General features: G+C 39.7%; 1 protein-coding gene across 1 annotated transcript; it reads right to left on the reverse strand.

Moving 5' to 3' along the window:
- Window positions 1-606: 606 nt before the first annotated feature.
- On the reverse strand, window positions 607-25320 carry OTOL1 (otolin 1). Its single transcript, XM_007086238.2, has 6 exons — window positions 25277-25320; window positions 22312-22396; window positions 9901-10272; window positions 6611-6700; window positions 2375-2446; window positions 607-1762 (listed from the first exon to the last, which is right to left on the reverse strand). Exons 3-6 carry the CDS (start codon window positions 10262-10264, stop codon window positions 864-866), a joined length of 1425 nt encoding a protein of 474 aa, XP_007086300.1. The 5' UTR covers window positions 10265-10272; window positions 22312-22396; window positions 25277-25320; the 3' UTR covers window positions 607-863.
- Window positions 25321-25959: the final 639 nt, after the last annotated feature.

Below are 25959 nucleotides of genomic sequence, written 5' to 3' on the forward strand. Positions count from 1 at the left end.
TATCAACTTTCCTTTGTTTTTAAATGTTTATTTATTTTGAGAGAGAGAGAGAGAGAGCACGTGAACATGCATGTGTGGAAGAGGGGCAGAGAGAAAGGGAGAGAGAGAGTCCCAAGCAGGCTCTGTGCTGTCAGCAAAGAGCCCAATGAGGAGCTCGGTCCCACAAACCGCGAGATTATGACCTGAGCCGAAATCAAGAGTCCAATGCTTAACTGATTGAGCCACCCAGGAGCCCTTTTACAAACTTACTTTTTACCTTTTATCCAACACACATGGCCACCTAATACAGGATTTTTATGGGCAAACTTTTACATTGATTAATTTTGAAGATATTTTAGCTATTTTTTATCATTCTTTCTGTGCATTCTCCTTGAATTAAACTGGCAAGGGAATAGCTCCATTTTGTTGCAAGTCAATCCTAACAGTTTCTAAACTCTTGAGACATACCAGCCCATCATGTGTCACTTGTTAGCCTTACACTCACACAGAAAAGAGTTGCACACACCTATATGAGATATACAAGATATTTGGTAAGAATATATTTATTAATTACAGATGTCAATCATATTTTACATGCAGATATTATTTAAATGGCATGGGAAATGGCATTATAATGCTAAATGAAAAAAGCTAACTACAAAATTAATAGACACAAGTTTCCAATACATATAAATATATTTTTTAAAGGTGATGTCTTAAAATAGGCAGAGTAATTGACTTTAGGTTATACAATATTTTTCTTATTTTTTCTGTATTATTTTTATACTCATGAAAAACATAATGAAAGTTGTTCTTTTTAGTAACACTACCTGTGTTGCCTGACTTATTCCACTGAACCCAAACTACAGCGTTCAAGACACAGCTTATGGTGAAATTCCAGAATTTTCCTCTGGGTACAAAAGGAACCCAGTAAAAATGCTATCATCCTCAGGGCTGACATAGACCCCATTCCAATCTTTCGAAACTTCCAACCAAACTTGGTCCCCTGCACTTAATTTCAGGATGATAAGAAGAGACGCCTGGTCTATTTCATGGCCATAGAGCGTTTCTCTGGACTTGAACTGCTTCTTATTCCGGGCCACCAGGCTGATGCGAGCGGGTCTGCCCCTCACAGTGACATGGTAGGAAAATACATATGCGCCAGGAACACTACAGTTAAATTTGCCAGTGACAGGGCTGTAATTCCCTTGGTCATTATAGAGAACCTTGTCAAATTTGATTGGGATGTTCGGAGGAGGGAAAGGCTTCGATAAAGTGGCGCTGAAGGCTGACCGCAGCACTCTGGCCACCTCCCCCTTGGAGCCTTTGAAGCCCCGAGAGCCCTTCTTGCCAATAGATCCCCGGACCCCTTTGCTCCCAACCTCACCTTTTGGCCCCACAGGCCCCGCAAGACCAGGAGGACCTAACTCTCCCTTTTCTCCTTTAACTCCTGGATCCCCTGGGGCCCCAGGCAGGCCATCTGGGCCGCTTTTGCCTTCCGTTCCAGTATCTCCTTTGCTACCTTTTTCCCCTTTCAGACCCTCCTCACCTTTTTCTCCCTTCCCTCCCCTCTGCCCAGACTCCCCACAGCAGCCCTTTTCCCCCATCTCCCCTTTCTCTCCCTTGGCCCCAGGCTCTCCATTCAAGCCAGGTGAGCCCGCAGCCCCCTGGTCTCCTTTATCTCCTTGGGTACCATTTGCACACATGTCCCCTTTGGAGCCTTTTTGCCCCTTCACTCCTGTCAGTCCGATGTTTCCTCTCTCCCCCTTAGGACCAAGGCCACCTGAAACAGAAAGTTCAAATGACATTCAAGGATCACATTGAACAGAACGCTATTACCACAGAGCTCATGAAACAGAAATGACACCTACTGACTGAGACTGGAACCCCAACTCCTGTCTCAGCCACAGCTGTGCCATTTGGATCCTGCGGCTCTCTCACAGGGGGAGGAGTTAATGCCACCAATTAGTGACAACCTATATTTAAATCTCATAAATCTAGTTCTATTTTTTTTTTTGTACTTTTAAGATAAGAAACAGGATTTAGAACCACAGCGACCCATAGTAGTCCATTACCCTTTGTGTTTTGGCCCAACCCAAGTATTCCCCTACATCTCCACTAAGTCCATCCAAACCCAAAATCTCACAGGCAGAGAAGCTGAAGCTGTCTTTTTCCCCAAAGACAGCTAGACTGAGGACACGAGCTCAGAAGCTTTTATTTAGTCTCCAAACTACCTGACCAGCACTTGTTGCACTCTAGCAATCAGGACACTGAAGTATGAGAATAAAAGCAATTCGTATGTCCGTCTTACCTCCTGCATAAGTACAAACAGGAAGAAAATTAGGGGCTGTGCTGCACACATGACTGAACGCAATAGATACAGTTTACACTCTACCTGGTTCTCCGGGTTTTCCCGGGTATCCTGGGGCTCCACTTGTTCCTTGGTCCCCACGTTCCCCCTTAAGTCCTAAAATGATACCAAGATTAACTTTCTTCCAACTATATTAGTTATGGTATAACTAACATCCATTTTGCAACCATGTTACAATCCAACACTTCCTCTACCAAAATGGATAAAGGAAAAACGATACGGGAAAAAAATTTATCAAGCATGATTAGGAATATTTTGTTCCAGTTGATGGTGAACCATTTAAACAAGATTTGGGATAGTGCCAATCTCTTTGCACAAAATTCAGCTTTTCCCCCAGCATTCCCCTTGCTCTTCAAATCTCTCATGAAATTCATGATATTTTGTCTTGTTATTTATGTGTTTGTTTTTTCTTCTTATGAATCTTGAATAACAGTTAAAATATCCCCTTCTTTATGTTCCCCACAATGCCTAAAAAAGAGTGTCACCACCTTATAAACAGAGCACACGTTCTGCAATTAGCTAAAACTAATCATATCAAAAACCCTTCCCCGGGCACCTGGGTGGCTCAGTCGGTTAAGCTTCCGACTTTGGCTCAGGTCATGATCTCACGGTTTATGGGTTCGAGCCCCAGGTTGGGCTCTGTGCTGACAGCTCCGAGCCTGGAGCCTGCTTCAGATTCTGTGTCTCCCTCTCTCTCTGCCCCTCCCCCACTCATACTCTGTCTCTCAAAAATAAATAAAATATTAAAAAATTAAACAAAAAAAAAAACCCATCCAGGATAGTGAATATAAATACAAATATAAATATAAAATGCAAATATATAGTCCTTGACATAGAGCATTAGGGAAAAGCCAATTTTCATTGTGTTTGGAATTTTTTTCATATGCTCTTTGGACAAATCACAGAACTGTAAAAATTCATGTTTGAAAAGAAATCTAAAGATCTAGGTTTTGGGATATTTTCCCAGTGCCACAAAATGCATTTTTATACTGGACCTGCTAAAGGCCCCTCCTGTTACAGTACAACCACACTAAACTCATTTTTATTGAAAATGATAATAGCAGTAATAATAGTAGGAGGAATAATAGTTAACTTTTATTGATCATTTCCTTTGTGCCAAGTAATGTTCCAAGTTCTTAACAAGATTTTTAAAGAATTTAATCCAGGGGCACCTGGGAGGCTCAGTCAGTTAAGCATCTAACTCTTGATTTGAGCACAGGTCATGATCTCACAGTTTCTGAGTTCAAGCCCTGTGTTGGGCTCCACACTGAGAGTGTGGAAGCTGCTTGGGATTCTGTGTCTCCCTCTCTCTCTGCCCTTCCCTTGCTTTCTCTCTCTCTCTCAAAATAAATAAATAAACTGTAAAAAAAAATTAATCTGGTGGCACAGTCAGTTAAGGGGTCGACTCTTGATTTCCCATCAAGTTATGATCTCACTGTCATGAGATCCAGCCCAGAGTCAGGCTCTACATCCAGCATGGAGCCTGCTTGGTATTCTTTCTCTCCCACTCTCTCTGACCCTCCCCTGCTCGTGTGTGTGCATGTGCTCAAGTGCTCTCTCTCTCTTTCAAAAATAAAAAAATAAGTAAATAATTTTTAAAAATTAATCCAACCTTTTCAATTCAAAATTAATTCTCATTTGATATTAACATAGCCCCTTGGATAACAGGGAGACTCATATAACAGAGCACATTTCATCAATGGGAACATTTTTCATTTACAGAAGTTTATAGCATCTCCCCTCAAGAAAGGTAAAGCAGATATTTTTACCACTTTTTATCACAGAAGAAACTGAAGTATGAAAGTTTACAAATTCGCATACAGTCAAACATGACTGTATGTAACATTGGTTGGCATCAGTTTGCCAACCATATTATTTATGATACAACTAATATTTTTTTTACTTTTTTAATTTATTAATTTTTATTTATTTGGTTTTATAGATATAACTCCTTTCTTATGTGCTGAAAATTTTTAAATTTTACTTTCTTTTTTTTTTTTAATTTAAACCCAAGTTAGTTAACATATAGAGTAGTAATGATTTCAGGAGTAGAATTTAGTGATCCATCATTTATGTACAACGCCCAGTGCTCATCCCAACAAGTGCCCTCCTTAATGCCCATCACCCATTTAGCCCATCCCCCCACCCAATATCCTTCCAGTAAGCTTCAGTTTGTTCTCTGTATTTAAGAGTCTCTTATGGTTTGCCTCCCTTCTTATCTTATTTTTACTTCCCTTCCCCTATGTTCATCAGTTTTGTTTCTTAAATTCCACATATGAGTGAAATTATGTGATATTTGTCTTTCTTTGACTTACTTTGTTTTTTTGTTTTATTTTTGTTAGGGTAAAAGAAATCCCATGTCAAATTACAAATAATGAGAAGAGACTCCCCCCACCACCAAATTTCACAAGACCAGCTAGAGAAATCCCACATAAACTGCTCAGTAGTTTTCTAAGTAGCTGACCCCCTTCCATTACCATTCCACATAAAATTTACAATTTGGAAATTAACCCATAGGCCATCAGGAGAATATCTGTATCCCTTTGGAGAGAACCCAACTCTGAATGGAAGTGAAGGACTATTCTAACCCCTGTCCTTTCCAATACTCATATACCAGCCTTACTGCACAGTTATTCTGGTTCTCAATTTCAATTTAACTGCTTACATTGAGTTTACTTAATCAGGTTGTGATGAACCAGAATGCAGTCATTCAACTCATTTATTATTTTAACTTTCAATCTTAACCAAGAGTCCAAGCTAAGTCTGGAAATAAAAAGAAAGTAGAGTTGCCCCTTTATAGAGACTGGCTGAATGAATTTCTACTTTTGATCTTTCATCAAAGTGTAATCTTAAGAACCTTATCTTATCATACTTCCCTGTTTTTTTCTTCTACTTCCAGAAGTCTGGCTTCCAAAATGTATGAATCACTGGGGAGGTTCATCACTCATCTTTATTTCACAGGGCTTTCCGCTAACATAATTCAGCCACAAAAGGATTAAATGTTTCCGAGAATGAAAATCGCATAACTGACAACTGTGAAGGAGCTCTTTCTTACCTTAGCATCTTTTTGGAGTAATTACTTCACTGAATATTCTACTAGAAATGAGTTAGACAGTTCCTCAGCCATGTGGAAGGTGATGTATAGATGATATTAGGTCTTTTGACATGTGACACTGAGGCTAAAACATTTAACTTGATGGATAGATGGTATTTCTACAGGCTGGTAGTATTCACTGCGGAATTTTTAAATGTCCCGGTGAATCTATAACCTTCCCTCAATGTCTTGAAGCACTTAGAGAACCAGGGATTTCCCCTGGCTGATAGATCTATGGAATTACAGAATTTCTGAGCCGGAAAAGATCTATGAAAGCACACATAACCACAAATCTTCTTTGATAGTAAATAGGATATAAATAAATACCTAGTCTATTCCCCATTGATTTCCAGATGAGGTAAAGTGACTGGTACAAGGTCATCGCTACAAGCTTGATTTCTTCCATTTTAATTCAGTGCTCTTTCCACTCCTGATTGGAGTGAGCCAAAAAGGCATGTCATATTCTCCTTAGTAAGGATGCTATCCATCTAAACAGAATAATTCTATAGGGTTATAGCCTGCTCTAGTTAGTTTTATCTAATACAAAATTAATGTGTATCATGAGGAAGAGCTCACTCAGGAGTATACCGGAAAGGATCCTTCCCCAGAGACTATACCCTGTGGTTCCCAGTCACTAGGTCAGCTGTGTGGCCAACAAGACAGAAAAGATGTGTGAGGGGTGCCTGGGTAGCTCAGTCAGTTAGGCGTCCAGCTCTTAATTTCTGCTCAGGCTATGACCTCATGTTCATGAGATTGAGCCCCACATCAGGCTCTGGGTGGGTGTGGAGTCTGCTTAAGATTCTTTCTTTCCCTCTCCCTCTGCCCCTCCCCTGCTCTCACGTGCCTGTGCTCGCTCTCTCTCTCTCTCTCTCTTAAAAAGAAGAAAAGACAAGATGTGTGAGAGCCTACATGTGTGGAAGGGAAGGAGGGAGGGTGGAGAGAAAGAGAGAAACATTACCAGAAAACTTTAAAGTCCCTCAATAGACTATTTATAAAGTTAACATTTTTATATCAAATATAACTTGCAATATGCCTTACCAAGTTTTTTACATTTTTAAAAATTGATCCACCTGCAAGAATATGGTATTTACTTAGCAGATTGCTCTCCTGAAAAATGATACAGAACATGTCTTGAGTTTTGACACGAAATGGATATAAGTACCTACCCTTCTCTCCTTTCTGGCCTTTTGGACCTGGGGGTCCAACAATTCCTGGTGGCCCTGGGATCCCCATTCCACCAGCCTCTCCCTTAAGACCTGGAAATGAGATTTAAAACCATCAGGATAAAAAAAAATTCTCTTTTGAAATTCATTAGTTCTGGAAAAAAAAATTTTTTTAGGCGTCATTTCATTGAGACCAATAACTGTCAGAGTCTTAATAATAAAATCCGGGTAAGACTAAAACAACTACATAATCCTAAGGACAATATTTTTGTCTGATTTATAATTTTGTGCCACCTGAATAGATAAATTGAGCCCATTAGTCCCTGTCACTGGATTCATGGCAGCAGTGAAAGGATTCAGGGAAGCACTGCCATATCAAACAACAAGGACAAAATGATTATCTGGCTCTTAACCTCACGTGGACCACACTCTCTAATTGGAAGTAAAACCCAATACCTAGCATTTCTGGTTTTCTCATTCATTCACTTATGCATTTTTTCAGGAAGTATTGCTGAGGCCTCCTAGACACCAAGCACCATACGAGGTGTTAAGAATCAGCTATCAACATCCCAGCTGCTCTTTCCCTGGTGGAGCTGAGAGCCTGGGAGAGATAAACACTGAACAATAACCACACCAATAAGTAGAAATTATCACATTGCAGCTAGTGAGGCAAAGGAAAACAGGAAAGTCCCATTATAGATTGTGCTAAAAGAACCTAATTTATGCTATCAGAGGAGACATCCCTGGGAAAATGACAAATGAACGAATTAGGATTTTCTGAAACACAAAAAAAAAAAAAAAAAAAAAAAGAAGAAGAAAAAAGAAAAAAAAACAACCCCAAAATACATAGATGAGCATTTCGGGAAAAGACCATGGTGTTTTTAAGAAACTGAAAGACGAGCACAGTGGGTGGGGCGCCTGGGTGGCTCAGTTAGTTAAGTGTCTGACTCTTGGTTTCAGCTCAGGTCATGATCTCAAGGTTTGTGAGTTCGAGCCCCGCATTGGGCTCTGCGCTGGGGGTGCAGAGCCTGCTTGGGATTCTCTCTCTCCCTCTCTCTCTGCCTCTCCCACACACTTTCTCTCAAAATAAATAAAGTTTACAAAAATGATAATAAAATAAAATAGTTGGGTTTGAGAGGGTTTATTGTCATTTTCCAGTTTGTTTAATGTCCCTCTTATGCTAGATTTCTAACTTTTTAACCAAACAGCGTCTTTGAAACACTGAAACAGTAGAATAAATATCTATGAATCTCAGAAACAAGACCCTATTAGGCTGAGAAGAGGAAAAGACTCCTACTACAGCTAACTGGAAAAACAAACACAATTTATTGAGCACTTATTCTATCAGGTACCACAGTGAGTCTTTACGTGTATTACCTCATTCTGTCTCTTGATGACCCCATGAAGTTGGTACTATTCTTATCCCATTTTACTACTCTCTTTATTGTCTATTTATTTTTGAGAGAGAGAGAGAAAAAAAAGAGAGAAGCAGCAGGCGAGGGGCAGAGAGAGGGAGACACAGAATCCAAAGCGGGCTCCAGGCTCTGAGCTGTCAGCACAGAGCTGGGTGCAGGGCTCGAACTCAAGAACCATGAGATCATGACCTTAGCCGAAGTCGGACGCTTAACTGAGCCACCCAGGCACCCCTTAATTTTTTTTTTTTTCATTTATTTTTGAGACAGAGAGAGAGAGAAAGAGAGCACAAGTGTAAGCAGGGGAGGGGCACAGAAAGAGAGGGAGACACAGAATCGAAAACAGGCTCCAGGCTCTGAGCTGTCAGCACAGAGCCCAACACGAGGCTCAAACTTATGAACCACGAGATCATGACCTGAGCCCAAGTCCAATGCTTAACCAACTGAGCCACCCACTCACCCCCCACTTCTATTTTGTAAACTGAGACTTAGGTAATGACGCTTCCCAAAGGTAGGACCATGATAGACAAGACATTCTGAGCTCTTGAACACTCTGCTCTGTGCTGACTTGGTCAGACTAAAACATATGAGCACCCCAGGCAGGCAAATAATTTGGCATACGTCCAAAATGTTTGTCCTATGTATTTAGAGGAGAGACTGAGCTCTGAGAACTGTCCAGCTAATCTACCAAAGGGTAAAACAAAAGCTCTCATGTGACAGACCTACAGCCTTAGAAGACAGTTTAGCAACCAGCTGTGTTTACTTGACCAGGTCCTTGGAGGTCTTCACCCTCAAGCAGCTCACCAGCCAGATATGATACTAAGAGGAATTCTGGTAAATGTAATTTTCTCGGTATCATTGCATTTCCAATAATGTTTCAGCAATCCAGAAATCTTCATGCCCTGACCACTGCCCAGCAACTCTACCTTTTAATTCCAGCTCTGCATGAATATTGATCACATTTCCCAAAAGGTTCCTACTATAGGATGAAATGAATGAAAAGCTTAATGAGGGTGCACAATTTCTGCTTTTATAACTTTAAGTTCTGCAGGCAAGACATAACAAATATATATATGTCATTTTTTTTAGGGAATAGTGAATTTTAAACTGACACTCCTATCTCAATTTTACCTGAGTTCTCTGCTATATGACATGTAAAAGCTGAAATGTATTACAGTAAAACTCAGTATATGCATAATGTATATATTAAAGATATCTTAAATTTTGAAATATGTAACCATGATGTTCAATGGAGAACATTGTTGGGCAAGGATACAGTGTTGCCTTGGAATCTCAATGAAGAGCAAACTGAATCCTACCCCTTATTCTCCCCGTCCCAGACATGCCATTTCTAATCCTAACTACAAATAGCACTCCAGAAATCCATCAGTCAAGACACATTCTAACTAGCCAGCAGAATTTTCATTTACCCTTTTTACATCAGCCATTAACGAGAAGACTGTACTGGCAGTAAGTTTGTAATGTGAAGAACTGTGTGCCAGGGCTGGGGTCGGGAGCCTGGTTTCTGCTCTAGCCAGCGCTGTCCAATAGAACTTTCTGCACTGATGAAAATGCTCTGTATCTGTACCGCCCAATACAGTAGTCTTTGGCCACGTGTGGCCATTGAGCATTGGAAATGTGGCTAGTGTCATTGAGGAACTGAATTTTTAATATTAATGTTTATGTTTATTTTTATTAATAGCCACACGTGTGGCTGGTGGGCAACACAGCACCCATTTGCATTTGTCACAGTGTTACACCTAGACCCTGTCACCATTTGCAGGACAATGTAGAAACCTTTGGGACAATTCTACCTCCAATCCACCTCTCAACTCCAAGAATATCCAGGTAGGAAATATGGCTTCATGCACTTTCAAATACCTGGCTTTCCAGTCTCTCCAGGTTCTCCTTTTTGCCCTGGGACAGATGAACAACAATCACAGCAATTCAGAAAAAAATCAGCCGTGTCAAGAGTGAAGTTTTCAAAGGGGAAGAGAGTGGCAGTACCGAAGGCAGAATCTAGGGCTGGGGGGTTGGGGGTCGGTTCCACCATTTCAGCCACTTCTGTGAAAGGAATTTCCTCTTCTTCTGGAGGTGGGCCACTGGACGGCTTTAGACCCTTCGGCATCTCTTTTCCGTCAGATTTCTTCGTAAATTTGGGATGTGGTGTGGTCTTTGCTACTGTGTCCATACCAGCAAAAGCCAAAATAATTAAAATCGCACACAGCCAAGAAAACATCCACATAGTTGAGGCTGGAAGAAAGATATAATGGGAATATATATACACATATGACATGAGATCCAAATGTAATGATTAAGTGATATAAATATATAAGAAGGAAATATATAAATGCATATGAACCATAAGAATAAACAGTATGCATAATATTGAATGGTATTTTAAATGCATTTTAATGCAAATATGTACTTGAATCACAACAGGATATTTTGTTTACTTAAAATATTTATCATAAGGAAGATTTTGCTTCAATTCTCCTTTCTGGTTGTTTTCCTGGTGCTACATGTTCTAAAATATTGTTTTCAATCATTCAAATTATCTTGCCAACTAGCGAACATGATCTATAATAAATGCAACATGACTTAATAGCTCATATACCCTGTGGAAAACAAATATGTATAATTTCCTGACTGACCTCACTCAGATTTATAGGAATCAAATACATTTGTATTAGAGGGAGATGAAAAATATTGAGCTGAGTAGTTTATTCCAGCAAACTCAATTATTTCAAGAAAAAATACTGGTGAAAGGGTCCTTAAATCTACTAGGGATAATGGTCCTGTTGTGAGAGCAATTTTTTAGAATCTATTGTAATAAATGGAGAGAGAGGGAATAAAAAGATCATAAACTTGAATATATGCTATATCTTCCGATTCTTCACATGTCATTTAACTCTCCAATTCTTCACTTCATCATTTGAGGAGTTTTCCTGAAAACTCACATTTATCCTTGCATGATTTTAATGGGGCAGAGGGTGGTTATTCTTATTAAGGCTTTTATTAATCAGAGTGATATGAGACAAAGTTCCCAATGAAGTGAAATTGTGAAGTGCGGTCCCCAGCAACTCACAGCCGTTCAGATGCTGCCAACAGATGGCCAGGGGTAGAAATGCATGTTTTCTGGTTGGAAAAAGGAGCAGTATGAGGGTAAAGAGAATGGGTTAAGGATCATAATAACACCTACTATTTATAGAGCTCCTACTATGAGCAGCTGCCTTACATTCACCCATCTAATCAGTTCTCAAAACTGCTCTGCCAGGTAGGAGACACTATTCATCTTCACGAATGAGGACACAGGAACCAAGGGGTTCTACGCCTCATTCAAGATCATGCAATCAGAAAGTTATGAATTCAGAGCTGAAATCCAAGTCTGTTTAATTTCAAAGCCTCAGAGCACCGGGCTGGCTCAGTCGGTTAAGCGTCCGACTTCGGCTCAGGTCATGATCTCACAGCTCGTGACTTCGAGCCCCACGTTGGGCTCTGTGCTGACAGCTCAGAGCCTGGAGCCTGCTTCAGATTCTGTGTCTCCCTCTCTCTCTGTCCTTCCACTGCTCATGCTCTGTCTCTCTTTCTCTCAAAAGTAAATAAACATTTTTAAAAAATGCTTTTTTAATTTCAAAGCCTCAATCCTTTCCCACAAATCACATGGCATTTGTAAGGATGACACTAAAGAACAAGAAATCCAAGGGCAGGATCAGTGGAAGAATAAATCAGAGGAGATGAGAAAGGGCTCAGATAAGATGCTGCATTTCTAAAATCATATAAAAATCCCAAAATGCTAACTTTCCTTCAAGTTGTCTTCATTGCCATATTCACCCTCTCAACCAGTATTTACTGAAAATCAACAATGCCACAAACACTGAGAAAGCAAACGTGAGCCATGGTGTGTTTGTCCTTAAGGAGTGTACAGTCTGCTAGGAAAGATGAAAAACAGCAAAAGCAAAGAGGAAAGTGTGAAGGGTAAGTGATCGCACTGCATTTTCCCAAATATAGACCTGATGCCCCACTCTCCTCCAACCCCTGCAAAAGTGAGTGCATAAACCAGAGTTACTAAGCATCAATCAGCTAAATTCAGGCCCAGCAAAAACCAGACAACAGAAGTATTCCATTTACATATAAAATAGTTCAAGTTTCATCAATTCACACAATCGCTGTCAGTAAAACATTCATTTATTTGTTCAACAAACATTTATTTGAGCATCTCTGAAGTGCCAGGTCCCGTGCTGGGTCACAGAACATAAAGACAAGTAAAACCCAGCCCCATCCCTAAGGATCTTGTCTGCGCTGAACATCCGAACACAGCAAATATCCAAAGTGCAAAGTATCCAAAGTGAAATATTGGTAACTTCTAATTCTCTCGCCACTTTGCCATAAGAACTCAACTTTGCAGAATGCTGAGTATAAATGCTCTAAGACATTGCTTATGCTCTCTTAAACAAATGAAATCATATGGAAAAATAACCCTTTTTTTCCTCACTAAAACATGTCTGTGTTTTACCATGCATACAAAGTATTTCTGACCCTGAAAACATGTTATGATAGCCCCTCGGTAAGCCAATCCTAAGGTGGCCAATAAGAGAGAAGCTGATATAGTAAGAGATAAGCTGTTGGGATTGGGAGGAGAAGGGATCTAACACCAGGAACATGACAGGCATTGTCCAGGCACTTTATAATTATTATTTCAATTACATCACACATGAACCATGCAAGATAAGATTTACTATGCCCATATAATGGATTATAAAACTCAGGCACAACAAAAATAGACACAAAGATCAATAGGACAAAATAGGAAACCCAGAAATAAACCTACAATTATATGGTCAATTAATCTTCAACAAAGCAGGAAAGAATATCCAATTGGAAAAGACAGTCTCTTCCACAAATGGTAATGGAACAACTTTCCAGGAACATGGAAAAGAATAAAGTGGACCACTTTCTTACACCATACACAAAAATAAATTCAAAATGGATGAAAGACCTAGATGTGAAACCGTAAAAATCCTAGAAGAAAACACAGGCAGTAACTTCTTTGACATCAGCTGTAGCCACTTCTTTCTAGATATGTCTCCTGAGACAAGGGAAGCAAAAGCAAAAATGAACTATTAGGATTACATCAAAATAAAAACCTTCTGCACGGTGAAGGAAACAATCAACAAAACTAAAAGGCAACTGAAGGAATGGGAGAAGATATTTGCAAATGACATATCAGATAAAGGGTTAGTATCCAAAATATACTAAGAACATATAAAACTCAACACCAAAAAACAGATAACCCATTCAAAAAATGAGCAGAAGACATGAGTAGACATTTTTCCAAAGAAGACATACAGATGGCCAACAGGCACATGAAAAGATGCTCAACATCACTAATCATCAGGGAAATAAAAATCAAAACTACAATGAAATATCACCTCACACCTGTCAGAATGGCTAAAATTAACAACATAAGAAATAGCAGGTGCTGGTGAGGATGTGGAGAGAGGGGAACCCTCTTGCACTGTTGGTAGTAATGTAAACTGGTACAGCCACTTTGCAAAACAGTATGGAGGTTCCTCAAAAAGTTAAAAATAGAACTACCCTAGTACCCAGCAAATGCACTGCTATTTACTCAAAGGATACAAAATTACTAATTCAAAGGTATATATGCACCCTGATGTTTATAGTAGCATTATCTACAATAGCCAAACTATGGAAACAGCCCAAGTGTATATCGATCGAAAAATAGATAAAGAAGATGTGATAGTGATATGTATATATACACATACATGGTATGTTACTCAGCCATAAAAAAAGATTGAAATCTTGCCATTTGCAATGACATGGATGAAGCTAGAGAGTATTATGCTAAATGAAATAAATCAGTCAGAGAAAGACAAATGTCATATGATTTCACTCATATGTGGAATTTAAGAGGCAAAACAAATGAGCAAAGGGTGAAAAAAGAGAGAGAGAGAGATAAACCACGAAATAGATTCTTAACTATAGAGAACAAACTGATGGTTTCCAGAGGAGAGGTGGATGGAAGGATGGGTTAAATAGGTGATGGGGATAAGGGAGTGCACTTGTGATGAGCACCAGGTGATATATGGAGGTATATATCATATACTATATATATAATTCTCTGTATTATATATAGTACTGTATTATACACCTGAAACTAATATCACACTATATGTAAATTAACTGGAATTTAATTAAAAATTCCCATCAATGGATGAATGGATAAAGATGTGGTATATATATACAATGGAGTATTACTCAGCAATCAAAAAGAATGAAATCTTGCATTTGCAACTATGTGGATGGAACTGGAGGGTATTATGCTAAGTGAAATAGTCAGAGGAAGACAAGTATCACAAGACTTCACTCATATGAGGACTTTAGACACAAAACAGATGACCATAAGGGAAGGGAAGAAAAATCATATAAAAACAGGGAGGGGAACAAAACATAAGAGACTCGTAAATATGGAGAACAAACAGAGGGTTACTGGAGGGGTTGTAGGAGGGGGAATGGGCTAAATGGGTAAGGGGCATTAAGAAATCTACTCCTGAAATCATTGTTGCACTATATGCTAACTAATTTGGATGTAAATTAAAAAAATAAAATTAAAAAGAAAAAATACTTTAAAATTCAGGCACAGAAAGTTAAGTAGCCTGCCTGAGATCACAGTTTAGTAAGCAGTAGAGCTAGGATTAAAACCTAGGCCCATTTGACTCCAAAGTCAGCCCATGCACTTTCCACTGTCCCATGTTGCCTGGGGATTAATGAGTGACCATTGATGCTGCAGAAGGCATTAAGCTGAACCCTTCATGGAGCTCAGCTCTAGGCCTTTCAGTGGAAGAAAGATATTTCCCACTGAGAAGAAACAGGAACTTAATGGGAGACATGAAGAAGAGAGATGAGAAGTCTGGCTCTGATGGTGGAACATACTAGTGTGGAGCAAAGTTACAGAGGGAAACAAAGCACATCCAGCCAGAAACCAAAGAGCTACAGAAAAGAATGAGCAGAGCCACAAATGTAAGGAAGGTGCTTGGTGACCATATTTGGAAGTGTGAATTGTCCTCATATGTTTTCCTTGCATTGTGGCTTCCTGCTTCCCAATTTAAGTCCAGATGTTAAAGGATAATGTAGTTGGTACATTAAGACTATGATGAGGCTCCCCAAGAATTTGTACATGAGGAAAACATAGGCCCTTTGAAAACCAACAGAGGAAGGGTTGATAGCAAGCTGACAGTACATATATGTAATTTCTTTTCAATTGAAATTTTTTCATGTTGATGAAAAAACATAAAAACCTAACCGAACACAACTTCCACGAGTTAAGCAAGTAAGGGCTTCTAATCAAATTTTAAGTCACTGAAATAATAAAACATGACTCAGATGCTAACGCTGAAGTTTAATGCAGGTGTAAATCTTAACACAGTGATTAGAAGTAAAAATTCTAAATATTGCCTGGAACATAAATGTTTCAAGAGCAAAAAGTTAGGTATCTTTTGTTTCTATGTTCCCAGTGCCTAGCATAATGTTTGCGAATAATATGTATCCTATTGATGTTTGCTGTACTGAAATGAAGTAAATGTAATAGATTGCATTATTTTCTCCAATTTCCCATTCCACCCTGTATTCACGCTGTTTGAGATATGAATTTTGCACAAAAGAAATGAGGTCTGTACTCCAAACCCTTGACTTTGAGTTCAGCCATGTGATTTTGGCCAATAGAATGAGATGGCAGTGACAGGGTGCCATATCCAAGCCTAGGTTCCAAGAGCCCTTATGTGCTTCCACTCGGTCTCTTGCAGTTTGGCCATTTCCCTAGAATATGCATGGACAAGTTTGCTTGTCACAGAGAAGGATGAGAGACACGTGGAGCAGAGTTCAGGTAAGCTGCCCTAGTCAAGTACAATCTAGAGAGTCCCTAGCTGATCTTCAGACATACGAGTGAGCCCAGATGAGACCGGTTAAGGCCAGTCTAGACCAAACAACCCTCACGAATCCCACAGAACATGCTAGTTATCTACTCTTGTGCAAAAAAGACCTCAAACTCAGAAACTGAAAATAACTTTTATCGTAGCTCACAATTTCATGGTCAGGAATCTGGGCCTGGATCAGTTATGCGATTCTTCTGCTCCATGAGACATACTTAGGGTCACTTAGCAGTATTCAGCCATTGCATGGGATAGTCTGGAAAGGCCTCACTGCAAGTCCAATGCCTTGTTAGAAATGGAAGAAAAGTGGGCTCTCCAATCACCTGGCCTCTCTAGCGTGCCAGTTTCAAGATTGTCAGGTTTCTTCAATCATGCCTTGGGGCTCCCAAAGAGAGAATTCCAAGAACATGGAAGCTGCCAATCCATTTAGGCTATACCTAAGAATGGCACAACATCTGTGTTAAGTTTCATTAGTCATGGCAGTCACAGAGGCCAGCCAGACTCAAAGGGAAGGGGCATAGCCTCTACTTCTCAGTGAGAGGAGTGCCAAATAATCTCTGGCCATCTTGAATCCACCATAGACACTCAAGCTATAATTTGTAAGTCATGGAATTTTGACAGGATCAGCAGCAAAAGCTAACTAATATCAATAGCTCCAACCTCTAGCCTAACACCATATTTGCCATCGTTGAGACAGAACTGAGCGGCCCCCAGGCAGCACCATCTTATCTTCAACCAGCAGCAGACATCCTGTGTGCTCCCCCAACTCGTCAATCTGCCCCCATAGTCCTGGAAGTTGCACCCATTGACAGTTCCTAAACAGAAGTTGAGCCAACCTTTGTCGAAATGCTATCAGAAGGGATCTTGAAGATTCTTCAAACGTGAATGCCCCTTCCAACCTTGAGAGTCTATGATGTGGTCTTATAACAGTAGATACTTTGACAATAAGTGAAAATCTGTTCATAACATAAAATTTCACTCTAAGTGTAGGGGACACTACATTTCCTCTACTGATATACTTTTCTCTCTCATTAAGACAGTGCCCATGCTTGGGAGGACATCCTGTGAAGATTCATTAGTTCTTTTCTCAACTTAGAAGTAAGGTATTTATATTGATTTAATAGTCTACGTTTGTAAAATGACTTGACGAGTTTCACGTGGAGGCTAGGGCCATGGATTACAAAGAAATTTAATAACTGACTAGCAAGTACTCTACTATAAGGACTAAAAGGGATTGGCTTTGTAGCCGGCCAGTCATGAGTAGGGTTGAGCTCTTCCACTTACGAGTTGCTTCATTTGGAACAGGTTAGCGTACCTCTCTAAGTCTTGGTTCCTCGATTCTAAAACGGAGACGGTAATAGTAGCTTCATTTTGTATGGTCGTGAAAGTTAATGAGATAATGCATGAATAGCTCTTAACACAGTGCCCTTAGTAACTGTTGGGCTATTATTTTAGTGAGGATTAGACCTAATGAAATTAACTAGCCAGAAATAGTATTTCAAAGCAGTGACAAGTGTTTCCTATTCTCATATTGTGTCAGACTGGCAGTTGGCCCATTTCTATCCTCTTTTATGTTCTCCTCTATATCTCAAGGGCTCAAAGCCTAAGAACTACTTTTCCCAGAATCTCTTGTCATCAGGTTCCAGTTTAGTTTCTGCCAGTGAGAGACACTTACACAGAAGACAGGAAAATAGCAAAAGCCATTTTTCTTCTGCTGGCAGCAGCTGGAATGCAGGGACTTCTGCAGAATTGAAGTTTGACACACCAACACGATTTCCTGCCTTGGTTCTGTGGGTGGCTGTGACCACTGACAGAAGTCTTCTGCAGGTCCTGCCCTGGGCATCAATAGCAAAATCCCAAACCTCTGAAGGTTAGAGGCAAACCTGACAGCTAGTGACAGCCCTGTACCTCTCCCGCCTTCAATGACTGCATCAGTACCCAATTACTCGTAATAAATTCCAGATTTAATCCTGTACTGCATCCTGAATCCTACATTATTATTCTTCTCCAATTACTTTATCTCCACTTCCTTTATCATAAACTCCCAGGCTGTCTTATATACTGTCTTATACCCAATCTTACATTCTTTTTCTTACCCTAACCACTCTTCATCCATCTATAACATCTTAATCTGTTAGAAACTAGCTGGATCCAATTATGTCCCAAGAAGTTTTGTCAGAAGATCCTCCCACAATGTTCTGAGCCTGCACATATGTAATCCACACCAATGTTGTATTCCAGGTGCATTCTTGAATGCTGATTTAAGTATAAATGTTGACTTTGAAATAATTTGAAGCATGTGGATAAGTATGGATCAGTTCTCCATCTGTGAAAGGGTTGACATTTGTTTTACTTTATATAGAGCAACCTTCACCCTGTGACCTTTGTATAGTTATATAAAATTATTAGATGAACTTTTGTGTGTTTCATATTCCTTTTCTATCTTAATAGTTACTTTTGGCTTCTCACATTTCATTATGACCGATATTCCATGCTGTGTTCCTTCTCATACCCAAGTTTCATGCTATTCTTTCCTTCTTTCAGTCAACAGGTGTTTATTAAACACCTATGCTGAGTCATACATTGTATTATATGCAGGAGTTAGAGGGAAAAAAAATATCTGCTGTCACAGAGCTTACATTCTAATGGCAGTGACAAATATCAGATGGTAAAAATAATCAATATTTCAGACTGTAATAAATGGTAGGGAGGAAATAAATAGGGGTATTTGATAAAGAGTGACAAGGAAAGATTGTTTCAGACAGGTTGCTAGAGAAAGCCTATCTGAGCAAGTAACACTTAAGCTGATAGCAAGGCCTGAGGAAAGAGCATTGATGAATCAGAAGGAGCTGGTCACGAGACAGGCAAGAAGAGTTTTCCAAGCAGCAGGAACTGGATGTGCCTTGGTACAGAGAGAGAAGGAAGGCCCAGAGGCCCTGGAGGCATGGAGAGAGAGGGAGCCTGGCATGGTCCCCCCACCCCGCCCCCCCGGGACACACTGTGTAACTGCTGTTGACCTTTGTAAGGATTCGGGGTTTGTTCTACAGGCTGTAAAAAGTCACTCAATGCTCAAGCAGGGGAGAGGCCCTGGCTGTTGTGTGGAGAATGGTTGCAGAGGGGACAAAACAAGAAGCAGTAAAAGCAGGTGGGAGCTGCTGTAGTCCAGGCAGTAAGAGACGAGAGAGGCTTACAAGTTTGTTGCCATTATTTTGCCAATTAAAAGATCACCCTTTCTGGAAAACAATCATCATTTTATTTAATTTCTATCTGAAAATTGCATATTCAACGCATTTAAATTAGAATTTAAGTTTACAGTTTGAGTTTAGAAGGTTTCTTAGGATTGTGGTTTAAATCTATATCACTTTGAGAAAACAAAGAGACCACAGTGAGTCTACATGTGGGAAAATTCTTGAAGAATACGATTAATAATTATTTTCCTTTAGAAACACAAGGTGAGGTTGAGTTGTTGGTCAAGGTTTTATTTTAAAATATACAATGAATCTGGGGTACCTGGGTGGCTCAATAGGCTGGGCATCCAACTCTTGATTTCAGCTCAGGTCATGATCTCATGATTGGTGACATCAAGCCCCACACTGGCCTCTGCACTGACAGTGTGGAGTCTGCTTAGGATTCTCTCTGCCTTTCTCCTGCTTGTGCGTGCTCTCTTTCTCTCAAAATAAATAAACATTTAAAATATACATATACATGGGGCGCCTGGGTGGCTCAATCTGTTGAGCGCCCGACTTCAGCTCAGGTCATGATCTCACAGTCCGTGAGTTCGAGCCCCGCGTCAGGCTCTGTGCTGATGGCTCGGAGCCTGGACCTTGCTTCAGATTCTGTGTCTCCCTCTCTCTCTGTCCCTCTCCTGCTCATGCTCTGTCTCTCTGTGTCTCAAAAATAATTAAAAACATTAAAAAATGTTTTTAATATACATATACATATATACATATAAGACATACACACACACACACACACACACACACTAAATCTGAGATAGTTTTGCACTAGGAAGTACAACCTAGGCACACAGATGTTTGCATAGAAATGATGCTTGGTCAATTTTGTCTCCCCAAGACCAGAATAATAAATCCCTAGTTTCCCTGAGTGGATTTTAGGAGATCTTAAAGTAAGATCTTAGCCCCAACTCCTGATGAAACAGCTTGAGTGGGACAGACTGGGTTGGGCTGAGAGGCTTTCCCTGTGCTGAGGTATGAAAGGAAAAGAGGTAGGGTTGTAAGAGGTCTGAACTTCAGTCAAGTAATGGGATGATTTCAGGGCTTGTTCATCCTGAAGGGATGCTGGCATCCCCGTGACTTCCCTGCCTAAATAAGTAACCTAAAGTGTAATGGAGAGTCGGGGACAGCAGCTACAAGGGCTCACTACCATCACAGCCACTTCCTGTGTGTTTACCCTCAGGAGGGAGGTCCCAAGACAAGGGCATGGTATAGAAGGGTGTGAGGAAAAGGAGATTGGGGAAGGACAGTTGCTACTGCTTCTTCCTTCTCTTGCCTTGAGAGCTACATCCATTGAATAATCCTCCTTTCTTTGTAAGGTGCCTCGTGTTGAGTTCTCAGTGCTAAGCCACCTTGGTGTGGAGGATTCCTGATAAGCTGTTTTCTCCTGCCCCATTTTTCCAACAAACTCACAGGCCTCCTAAAGCTCAGATTTTGAATTCATTTGCAAATGTAATGCCATGAAAAGGAAGAAGGAGAAATTTTGTAACTGCAGATTCCTATTTCCCACTTTATTTTTTAAGGGCAATTCCAGAGTGATTGTAATCAGCTCTGATAAGCTTTGCTCATCCCTTTGTGTTGATAGATGCAGCAAAAGCACCGCCATTTCTATTATCCAGTGGGAGACTATTTCTCCCAGAGTGTCTAAATAAGCGAATCCATTACAATTTTATTAAGCACATTGAATATAATATTACATTCCACCACATTAAATGCTTCTTGTATATAACAAGGGTGCAGTAAAATAGAAACATTCTCAGCATTTTTCTGTTAGATAAAAGGGATTGGCTTTAGTTCAGAATCTAACACTGTAAAAAAAAAAAAAGTCTAGAAGCAAACATGGATAGTTTGTTTGTTTGTTTGTTTGTTTTTCTCTATGCATGCCACCACTTTGTCACCTACTCCTCTTCCCCTGAACCCCGTCTTAAATCAAGGTGGTGGGACAGGAAGCAGAATGTTCCAAATGGCACATGAGGCCCATGGCACTGGATTAGGTGCAGAAAAAGAACTGCACTCAGGAGAGCTGGGAGCAATCAGAATAGGGCAGGACAAAGTAATAATTCAGGTGACCAGTTGGTGGAAAAGCAAACTCACCTACATGGATGAATAGACAGGTTAAAAATACACATTAAATTTAGACATGAAAACAAGCCCTCGTTCCACATCTCCAAAACCTAAAAGAAACCTTAAAGGATGGGATCAGGCAAAGACAAGAACAAAATTATTGCCTCTGTTTCATCTTTTTTTTTTTTTTTTTCCTTCTCAGGGATTTCAAGTTTGTCTGCCAGAGTGGTTTTCTGACTTTAGAGACAGGGAGAAAGGAGGCGGTGAGAGCATAGTATGAACGAGCCAGTGTGCCGCTGGACAGCATTTCAGGCTGAATTAGTCCACCGGTTATAAGAAAGCAGTGAGGCATAGAGTGTAAAGGTGGGCTAGGTGGGGAGATGGGTACTGTCTGTACTTCCTGCTCCGCTCATCTGTAAACCTAGAACTACTCTAAACAATAAAGTTCATTAATTAAAAAAGGAAGAAAAAAAAAGCAACAGAGCCTGAACATGATTGATTTGTGTACTATTTGTTTATTAGTTGGTCCCAGCAGCAATTAATCACCTATCAAAGTTGCTGTTGAAAAACTGAACTTAAAATTTACATGTGCTCCTAATACCTGTTTGTTAAGTTCGGGCATGTTAATAAAAATCAATGATGGGGCCAAACTGAGTTCTGTGGTAGAAACCTCCTCTAGGAAGCAGAGATCTCAATGAGATTTTCCTACTTCCTGGGTATAAATTATTTATATGCCCATTTAATAAGTATGCCCAAACCTAAGCAAACCACATTACCTTTTGGAGACCAAGAAGAATGCCTGTTGTAGGATATTCCTCTGTAGGGCTGGGAATCACTACGGAAAAGGACTAGAAGATCCTCACTCCCGCTTCATCCAGTCCATCTACAATTAGCCAGAGGTTCTCTGAAGGGGAGGTTCCGGGGAAGCGTCAGGATATAGAATCTAACAGATTGGAGGGTTTTAAGGAAAAGGAGTTTGTCTTTGAAGGAAAAGGTGGTTTTCTAATGATGTGATAGCTACAGAATCGTCATCACTAGCAGCTTACCTTCTGCTGATTACGCTGCTCCTCCGTGTGGAAAGACGTGTGTTGGTCCTTTCGTCAGCCCACTCACATGCTCAGATGCAGAGAACTCAAATATGAAGTAAAACTACTGCAGTTACAGCATGAAAGAAATGCTCTATCATACAAATATCTCCAATAGACAAATTTCCATTTGTCTTTAATTTCTGCCGTGTTTAAGATCCGTCCCCCTTTTTTCTCAATCTGGGGCTCTGAACCTACTACCCCAATGCTCCTCTTCTAAACAAACATTCAGAAAGTCAGAAGTTTGTCAACAGACACTGGGTACATCCCAAAGTGTATCAGTCCCTATCCTGCCCTTTGGAATCTGTACTAGTTCCATCAAATAACTTAAATTAACAAACTTAGAGCAGACACCCTAGAAACATTTTAATCAGGAGTTACCAAGAGAAATCGATCTAGGCCTATAGGTATTGGAGTTCATTCCTACCCTGTCTCTAGTTCTCAAAAAATTCTTTAAAAACCCTTAATCACTCCTAACCATTCATAAGGCCATTGTCAATGACCTGTACCATCATTTAGAAAAGGCAGAAACAGGGGCACCTGGGTGGGTCATTTGGTTAAGTATCTGACTCTAGATTTCAGCTCAGGTCATGATCTCATGGTTCATGGGATAAAGCCCTGCATTGAGCTCTGCACTGACAGCACAGAGCCTACTTGGATTTCTCTCTCTCTCTCTCTCTCTCTGCCCATCCCCCACTAACATTCTCTGTAGATAAATAAATAAACATTAAAAAAATTCTAAAAATAAAAAATAAAGGCAGAAAAATGGAAGGATATAGGCCACACTGTATTTATCTGGGTTGTGCTGACATGCTGATCCCAGCACCTCCCTGCTTGGCTCTAACTCTGTAATTTGACGTTAGGCTCTAAAACATTTTCGTGGATCTGGGTTCTGTTAACTCCATGAAAGGAAGCCCAGAGCCTGGGTCACTAGCAACTGCATGAGACCTGGGGTAAGTCACTCAGCCACTATGGTTCAATGTCCCTGTATTAAAAGCAGTCAGTTTGGACTAGGTGAGCCATAAATAAAGTCTTTTCTAATTCTAAAGTAGTAAGATTCTTGTCCCAACAAATTCTGACTAATCATAGCACTCAATAATTAAATATTGTTATATCTTCATTTTGTCACCTGCTCCGGGGCCTATTCCAGGATTTCCGCATCAGGTCACAGAAAGCTCTACCTGTGGCAATGGCTCTGGAAGACGCTTTAGAGGTCAAGGGCTCTCCCAGAGGGAATTGAGAATCCCAGAATAAGGGTGTCTCTGATAAGCATCAGGTTTGGTATCAGCCAAGAGAAGAACAAAGAACAGAGGGGGTCTGTCCCTGAAAAGAACTACGAAGACATTAAAGCTTCACATGAAAACCAGCAGTCACTTTCTCTTTCAGGACAGCCTTGCTATTTAATACCCCAAAAGACCAAGGACAAAGAATGGCATTGTATAAGCACTGTAACTCAAGCAATTAGCCAGGTAATGGTCTGTGGGGTTCATTATAGCAGAATGTCAATTAAAACACTTGGAAGGAGATTATGCAAAGCCCTGAGATTTCAAATCTTATAAACTACCCAGTAAGACTAAATTATAGTAAATGTCATATTACTACAGTGGGTATCACATAAATGAAAATAAAATTTTTCTAATATAGACTCTTGCTTAATATCTCATAAATCCCAGAAATTGAAAAGGGCGGCCAAGTGTCTAGTCTTGATTCAACAGTAAAGAAAATGAGATCAAGAATGTCATGTTTGAATTGAATATCTTCTTTCCCACCTTTGGCCTAATTACGGAATACTTTGTATATGTCTAGCTAATTGTTTTTTGAAGATTAAAAAATATAGCTATTAGTTTTAATTTGGATTTCTGCCAATGGACTTTAAGCAGGAAGATTAGAAAAGGAATGGATACAATGTGAATTTCAGAAAGAAAATTATTTCTCAGAAAGATCTTTAGATAAGATTTCTCTGTTTAATGACTTGTCTGACTTCATTCTCACGGAAGCATAGCATTTCTTTTTATATGTATGTGCAGATGTGTCATCAGAAAAATTGACTTCTTCAAAATCGACAATAAATGATAGAGTTCTTTATGAAATTTCAAAAATTGAAATAGCATTTGGCATCCAAATAGATGTCTATAATTATTTTTCCTAAACACTGGTAGAAAGAACACGATATATAAAAGTTTGTTTCTGTCCTAAACCCTTCCAGTCAGGTTGAAACCAGTAGTTAATTTTTATTCAGGAATTATAAGTCCTTTAGAGAAGGGAGTGAAAATAAAATAACGAATAGATCTAGAAATGTAATGTTCCACTAATTCTATCATAGAAAGCCAAATGCATGTTAAATTTGTGTCTTTATTTATAATTTTTCTGTAAAATACCACAGGCATATCAAATTTTTAAAGCAAAATGTCTTGTCTCCTTACCAGATAGTTGTTGTGATAGAAAACATATTTTTAATGCAACTGCCTACATCATCTTAACTGAAAATATACCACACTATTATAATCTAAACAAAACCTGATTTTTAAGACTTTCATTGCACATCGTCTCTGCAAGGGGATTAAATATTGCATGGAACCAAAAATACGTAGTTCTATCCCAGTAATCTCAATATATTACAGTCTCCCTTTAGAATTTAGTCATTCTGCTTATCTCACAGATATTCATAAACTTAGTGACTTTAAAATTAAAAATGATTCTATACTCCATACCACAACCTTCCACATTTCAAAAATCAATTCAAAAAATAGATTTAACACCACAGAGGAAAGACTGCTTTCTATCAATTGCATGCTTTTATCATTTCTATTCATATTCTTATTTCCTTGAGGCAAATTATATCAACAGGACTTTTGTAAGCCTGGGATCTTACTGCAAAAGACCTGATGGAAGATAAAATAAATCAATGTTTGTAATCATTGCCTACCTTATGGATGTTTCCTTATCAGGAATCCCTCTCCTGGAAGGCACATTGGAAAGTTCGATTTCATTTATCATGAGATAGGGGTCTGTTTTATTTCTTTCAAGATTTGCCCCTACCCAATGAGAGGTGAGTGCCCTTGATGAGGGGAGTGGTGACTTTTTCTGACTCTGAAGAAAGGCTCTGAAATCTGATGAAAGGCAAATGCCTCAGGAATACTGAAGTCTTAGCTGCTCACTGGCCTGACCTTGTCTGCCAATCCCCTCGGTTTAAGGAATTACCTTCATCCTAATACTTTCAGGTCATGACACCATAATGTCAAACAACTCTCCGGTTTGGGAAATACTATATTATTCTGAAGGATCTCCACTGGAATCTGTTATTCAGGCAGTATTTGGGTATATCTGTTTCCATTGCTGAGTGAACCCTCCCTGGAGGAGAACAACCACTTGGGTGACATTTGTGAACACACTCCCACCACCCTCTCTTTTACTGCACAGGCCTGCCACCCATTGAGAATTGATCAAGACTTGTAGATTCTTGGCCAGGTTCATTTCTAAGACAATATCCTTGTCATCTTATTTGGGACTACAATGAGATGTTCCCAAGAACTTATAAATTGCAAAAGCAGAGGTGCCTGGGTGGCTCAGTAGGTTGAGCACCCGATTCTTGATTTCTGCTCAGGTCAT

Source organism: Panthera tigris, chromosome C2 (assembly GCF_018350195.1).
Source record: "Panthera tigris isolate Pti1 chromosome C2, P.tigris_Pti1_mat1.1, whole genome shotgun sequence".
In the NCBI taxonomy this organism is placed as follows: domain Eukaryota; kingdom Metazoa; phylum Chordata; class Mammalia; order Carnivora; family Felidae; genus Panthera; species Panthera tigris.